Genomic DNA, 7,107 nt, shown 5'->3' on the forward strand with positions numbered 1-7,107 from the left:
AACCCAATCAACAAATGGGCCAAGGACCTGAACAGACACTTCTCAGAGGAGGACATACAATCAATCAACAAGTACATGAAAAAATGCTCACCATCTCTAGCAGTCAGAGAAATGCAAATCAAAACCACCCTAAGATACCATCTCACTCCAGTAAGATTGGCAGCCATTATGAAGTCAAACAACAACAAGTGCTGGCGAGGATGTGGGGAAAAGGGTACACTTGTACATTGCTGGTGGGACTGCAAATTGGTGCAGCCAATTTGGAAAGCAGTATGGAGATTTCTTGGAAAGCTGGGAATGGAACCACCATTTGACCCAGCTATTGCCCTTCTCGGTCTATTCCCTAAAGACCTAAAAAGAGCATGCTACAGGGACACTGCTACATCGATGTTCATAGCAGCACTATTCACAATAGCAAGACTGTGGAACCAACCTAGATGCCCTTCAATAGATGAATGGATAAAAAAAAATGTGGCATTTATACACAATGGAGTATTACTCTGCATTAAAAAATGACAAAATCATAGAATTTGCAGGGAAATGGATGGCATTAGAGCAGATTATGCTAAGTGAAGGTAGCCTATCCCTAAAAAACAAATGCCAAATGTCTTCTTTGATATAAGGAGAGTAACTGGGAACAGAGTAGGGTTGAAGAGCATGAGAAGAAGATTAACATTAAACAGGGATGAGAGGTGGGAGGGAAAGGGAGAGAGAAGGGATATTGCATGGAAATGGAAGGAGACCCTCAGGGTTATACAAAATTTCATACAAGAGGAAGTGAGGGGAAAGGGGAAAATAATACAAGGGGGAGAAATGAATGACAGTAGAGGGAGTAGAGAGAGAAGAGAGGTGTGGAGGGGAGGGGGGATAGTAGAGGATAGGAAAGGCAGCAGAATACAACAGACACTAGTATGGCAATATGTAAATCAATGGATGTGTAACTGATGTGATTCTGCAATTCGTATACGGGGTAAAAATGGGAGTTCATAACCCACTTGAATCAAAGTGTGAAATATGATATATCAAGAACTATGTAATGTTTTGAACAACCAACAATAAAAAATTAAAAAAAAAAGAAATGGGGCTGGGTAAATTGGGTATCCATGTATGGAAGAATAAAAATTAGAGCACCATCTCTTACCAGTTCTAAAAATCAATTTGAAATAAATTAAAGACTTAAATGTAAGACAAATAATAATGAAGGTACTAGAAGAAATGTACAGGAAATTCACTTAGAACATTGGAATGGGAGTGGATTTTTTTTAAATAAGACTCCAAAAGTATATCAAAGAAACACTTGAGCTACCAAATATATTGCAACTTTACTCATTATAGCCAACAGTAAAATGATGAATTGATTAAAAAAAGTCATACATACATGCAATAGAATACTCTTCCATCATAAAAAATAACAAAAATCTGTTGTATGTATAAATAGTGTTAACTAGAGATAATTATGCTAAGTGAAAAAACCAGGCACAGAAAAATGAGTGCTGTATGATTTTATTCATAAATAGAAAAAAAAAGAAAGGAAACCATAGTGACTTTAACTTGTTGAAAACAACAAAAGATAACAAGTATTGGCAAGGATATAGGGAGAAAAATAATAACTATACACTGTTAAAGGGAACATAAATTAGTAAAGCCATTATGGAAACAAACTCTCCTTAAAATATTGGTAACACTACCAAGATCTTTGGATTTCATTTAGAAATCAAAAAATGAAATCAAAGAGGTATGCAAATAGGTAGATAAATGACAGGTAGACATAGATATGTAGATATAAAGAAATCCAATGAATACAGAGTTTCATACTTGGTGAAACTTTTCCTAAAATATTGCCAACATCAGTCACCAGGTTCAGTAGATTTCAGCTGGAAGTTCAAAAATAAAATTGAATAAATATTTAGGTAGGTAGATAGAGATGGAGATAGAGATATATTTGAAGCCAAAAAATTCTTAAATATATCAAAAATTAATATATCAAGTTCAAATGGATATTAAAGGATGGTTAACCTTTTATTTTTGAATTTAATATATTAATATTTTCAACTAATTTTATATAGTGTTTGATGTCTCTTTGAAATAACATGTTTTTGAATATTTTTTATAATATTAACAAAAATAATATTGTTTATACTGATATGTAAATAAATGTTTATTATGTAAAAAAAGTTCCTCAAAATATTGAAAATATAACTATCATGTGATCCAGCAATTTCTTTGCTGAGTATGTATCTAAAGGAAATAAAGTCAATATCTCAAAGAGAGGTACACATAATTGTATTCATAGTAGCATTATTCACAAGAGCCGAGAAGTGGAAACAACTCAAATATTCATTGAAAGATGAATGGATAAAGAAAATGTGGTAAATGTGCACAAGGAAATATTACTCAGCATTTAAAAAGGAGGAAATTATGCTTTTTGTAACAGCATAGATAAACCTGGAGGATGTAGTGAGTGAAATAAACCAGGTACAAAAAACAAATACTGTATAATCTCTTATATATAAATATTAAAATGTTTATAGTACATTATGAAATAATATGAGAGCTATAAAAATTATTACCAGCATAACCATAGTTTACAGAAGAATGTAAGTCTTTTTTGGATCTTTATTTTAATTTTCCCACTTGGTCTATCTCCACTTTCAAATGGAATTTAAAAATTCCTTTCTCAGCAATGAGCTTCTGACTCATGTCTAGGTGAGGTGCTTGGTGATATGTTTTTATTGCATCTACCATGTAGCAGGCAATCATTTTGGAATTTGAGATACCTTGATAAATAAATCGGGTAAACATCCTGATTTCATGGCACTAATAACCTAAACTTGATCTTAGTCAAAAGGCTAAAAAGCGATCATGGCAGTAATCATCTATATAGTAGGGTTGGTGGGGGGGACACCCAATAAAAGTCTTGAAAGCAACATGCTCCATGAAAAACACAAGAGCAGGATAGAGAGCACACATTTTCTCTTGCAATTATGTGCACTTGAGTCAAATATTGTGTGGGACCCTTAAGAATCTGATGGCAGTTCTGTATTTTCATAAGTCATTCTCTCACATGAGAATGAATACTCTTCAGTCATAAAGAAGTACAAGAGAGAATCTCTTCACCCAAGGCAGGGTCACCATAAGGGACTTCTCATTATCCCAGTCATAAAAAAAAATTATGCTACAAACTTTTAATTCCTTAGAAAACGATGTAGTATATTGCAGTTGTTAAAAATAAAGACACTGGGTCCAGGTGGCCTGGATGTAAATCCAAGTTCTGCCACTTGCTGGCTATATGACTTTCATTGTCTAACCTCCCTTTGCTTCAGTAAGCTTGCCTGTAGAAAGGACATGAAATAGTGCCATCCTCACACTTGTTTTAAGAACAAACATGCATACAATGCTTAGAAAAATTTCTGGAAAATAAGGGCCATATATGTTTGTTGTTGTTATAATCTTGAAACCATGTTCTTATGAAAATGCTCAACACCTTCAAAAAAAGTAATTAGAGGAAGACAAGGAATCTACACTGTACCCAGGAACACCCTTTGAAGAACTCAGGCTGGTTCACCAAAGAAGGAAGTAGAACTGAGAAAATAGAGTCTATATGGAAGACAGAAGAAAGCAGGGAGAGAGACAGGCCTTAAGAGACAGAGGTTATGGTGGAGACATGAACAGTCCAGGAAAGTGACCAATGGGCAGCAGCAGCTCAAGGTTAAGGGCCATTCTAGGGCCCCTGTGGCCTCTCAGTGCTGATGGAGGAGCAGCACCTGATGCTCCTGGTGTCCTGCCCAAGCTCAGAAGCAATGCACCTCCCAGCAGGGCTTCTACTTTTCAGACCCATCTTTTTGTCTTCCTCTTTATATTTTGCTTCTGAAGACATTTATCTGCCCAAACTTGATATTGTTTGTTTAACCTTAACATTTTACACAAAATATATGAAAATATTTATTGTTTCAAATAATCCCATTTTCTCTTTCTTTAATACTCATGTATAATTCAAGATTCATCTCAAATCCTAACTTCCCTGTAAAGAATTTACTTACTAACTCTAATAGATATTGATGGTCCTTTTCTCAGTTTCCATGATTTTGAAAATCTGTTGCAGTATTCGCTATTTTTCAAAAATAGCAAACAAAACTTCTTACCTTGTCTGTTAGCCATTCCAAGCATTTTTTATCCTCTATTAGAGTAGAATTCACTAGAGTTTTTGTAATCATTTATATTTCACAGTACATGACATGAAGCCAGGTACCTAGAGGGTACCCAGAAAAACTTGTTTGTTCATATTGACAAAATGTTTGGGAAAACTCAATGCAAGCTTAACCATAGAAAACTAATCGTCCACTGACTGTACAATTGGAAAGATTTCTCCTGCGACTGTGATGTTCAGAATGAGTCAGAGTAGAAACTAATAAGTCATAAAAAAGCAAAACTTGTCCAAAACCATGCTACATGCTTTTACTTTTTTAAAAAATTACGTATTAGAGCATGCAATTGGCCAGATGCATCTTTGTTGTTGTTTTTTTTTCCTCACTTGAAAAAAAATGGAGGTTGAGACTTAGATTAAGTAGTCTGTTAAAGTCTAGGCACTAGATATTAAAAGACAGAGTATTTAAACTTTGGGACTAACTAGATATTAAACTCATGTTATATCTCCTCAAACTCTTTCCTACTAACCTTTTGGTTCCTCCACATTTCATCCATTTTTAATGATCTCTCCTCCTTTTTTCACATGTGTTTCCTCTCATGTATCCTGGTCCAGCATCTAGATTCTACACTCTGAGGCCTGGGACTGAATTATTTTCAACTCTGCCTCTCTTTCATTAAATTCAAGGCATGACACATATTACTATCAGTGTCTCAAAGTTAATGAATGAGTGAAGGAGTGAATTAATTAATAGGTATACTAATAATAACATATTTGCCTCCTTGATATTTAACAAGACAACTATATCCTTTAGATACATTTTAAATAAAGGTTGCAAAAATGATTACATAGGACATAATAGAACACTTAGAAATTTTTGTATGAAACAGGATTTTTTCAAAAATAGTGAACAAAACTCAAAGATTTTATAAAACATCAAAACTTGCTTGCCTTAAAAATTATTAGAAAATATTGCAACCCTGGACCCTTATGGCCCCATGGCAAAAATGCATTTGATCTGCATAGAATTTGTTCCTAGTGGAGAGGATGTGCTTGCCCACATTAGTCTAGCCTCCTACTTCTCCACACAATGTGTGGATACATCAGGCTTACCTTTTGCCTTTTATTAACGTTCTAGTGTCACTAAACATATGATTCTATAAAAATTCATGACAAACATAATCTTTATTGGGAATGAGTATTTTACCTTTTTAATTCTGAATTCTCTATTTTGGCAGATATTTACAAACAATAAACATTTAAAAATATACACTTGCAAAGACTTTAGAAAATCTGTTTTAGAATGATTTAATATTTCATTTGCACCTTTTATGAATTCTTCTCCACTATTTTCTCTCCATGCCAAACAATGCATTTTGTGATTTGCTTGTCTTAAGTGAGGCCAGTCTTGTCTCCAAATAGGAATCTGATGATTCCTTCACGAATCTGCTTTGTCTTGACTCCATAAACAATTGGGTTCATGGTAGGAGGCAACAGCAGATAAACGTTGGCCACAATGATATGTATGTGGTGGGGAATATTGTGGCCTCCAAATCGATGAGTGAAGAAAGTGAAAAAAGCAGGTACATAAGTGATCACAATGGCACAGATATGAGACGTGCAGGTGCTAAAGGCTTTGTGACGAGCATCTGCTGATGACAAGCTCACTACAGCCCGCAAAATCATAGTGTAAGATGCAGAGATACAACAGATATCAAACACGCCAATCAGGAGGGCAACCATCAGACCATAGATAGCATTTACCTTTACGTTGCCACAGGACACCTTGGCCACAGACATGTGGTCGCAGTAGGTGTGGGGGATGAGGTGGCCCTGGCAATAGGGCAGGCGTTTGGTGAGAAAAGTGAATGGGATGATGAGCATCACACTCCTTAAGAAAGTGGCAAGACCAGCCTTGGTGATGACAGGGTTGGTGAGGATGGTGGTATAGCGTAAGGGGTAGCAGATGGCCACATAGCGGTCCAGGGCCATGAGCATGAGCACCCCAGACTCCATCCCAGTCAACATGTGAACAAAAAACATCTGGACCAGGCAGGCATTAAAGTCTATCTCCTTGAGGTTGAACCAGAATATGCACAGCATGTTGGGCACAGTGGTGGTGCACAAGGTGACATCAGTGGAGGCGAGCAGGGCCAGGAAGTAGTACATGGGTCGGTGCAGGGCTTCCTCATGACTGATGAGATAGATGAGTCCCACATTCCCCACAAGAGCAATGACGTACATAAGGCAGAATGGCAGGGAGATCCAGATGTGTGCAGCTTCCAGCCCAGGAACACCATTCAAGATAAAGAATCCTGGTGTCAGGCTGGAGCTGTTGGCTTCAGACATAATGGCTGACAGGAGGAGAGCATTTTAGACTCTTTAACAGTGACAGTTCCCTGGGCCAGAAAGGAAACCAAAGGTAAGTAGAGAGCATGAAAACATCTTTTATTAATTTTTTTATTTATTTTATTTATTTATTTTTTTTACTCTGTGAATTCTTTTTTTTAAGTTTGTTCTTTTTATATATACATGATAGGAGAATGTATTTTGACATATATACATGGATTATAATTTATTCTAATTTAGGATCCCACTTTTGGATAGTACCATGATTTGGAGTGTATTTAGTGGTTACCTGTGTGATTTCAATAAGGCCTTTGCAATGAGAATCTATCAGATTCCCCTGGAGTCACTCTGTCTAGTTTCATGTTCCACCTGTTTCTAACTGCTCATAGTGTATGGTATGAACGCATTGTTTAACCACATTATGCCTCAGTTTTCTCCATCTAAGTGAGATAATTGCATTGTTGTCAGGATTATTTATCAGGATTATTCAACAATTTAATTTTACATTATGTGCTAAAACTTTGAATAGTGCAGAGTGAATACTTAATAGATATAAGCAATAATCATGACTGCTATTAATATCACTTCTGAGTCAGTTTAGTGCATCCCAAGAG

At 35.9% G+C, this 7,107-nt stretch overlaps 1 protein-coding gene across 1 annotated transcript; it reads right to left on the reverse strand.

The window, feature by feature from the left end:
• Nucleotides 1-5,536: 5,536 nt before the first annotated feature.
• Nucleotides 5,537-6,493, reverse strand: LOC107133740 (olfactory receptor 52N2). Its single transcript, XM_015475955.1, has one exon. It carries the CDS (start codon nt 6,491-6,493, stop codon nt 5,537-5,539), a length of 957 nt encoding a protein of 318 aa, XP_015331441.1.
• Nucleotides 6,494-7,107: the final 614 nt, after the last annotated feature.

This window comes from Marmota marmota, unplaced genomic scaffold, assembly GCF_001458135.2.
Source record: "Marmota marmota marmota unplaced genomic scaffold, marMar, whole genome shotgun sequence".
Lineage (NCBI taxonomy): Eukaryota > Metazoa > Chordata > Mammalia > Rodentia > Sciuridae > Marmota > Marmota marmota.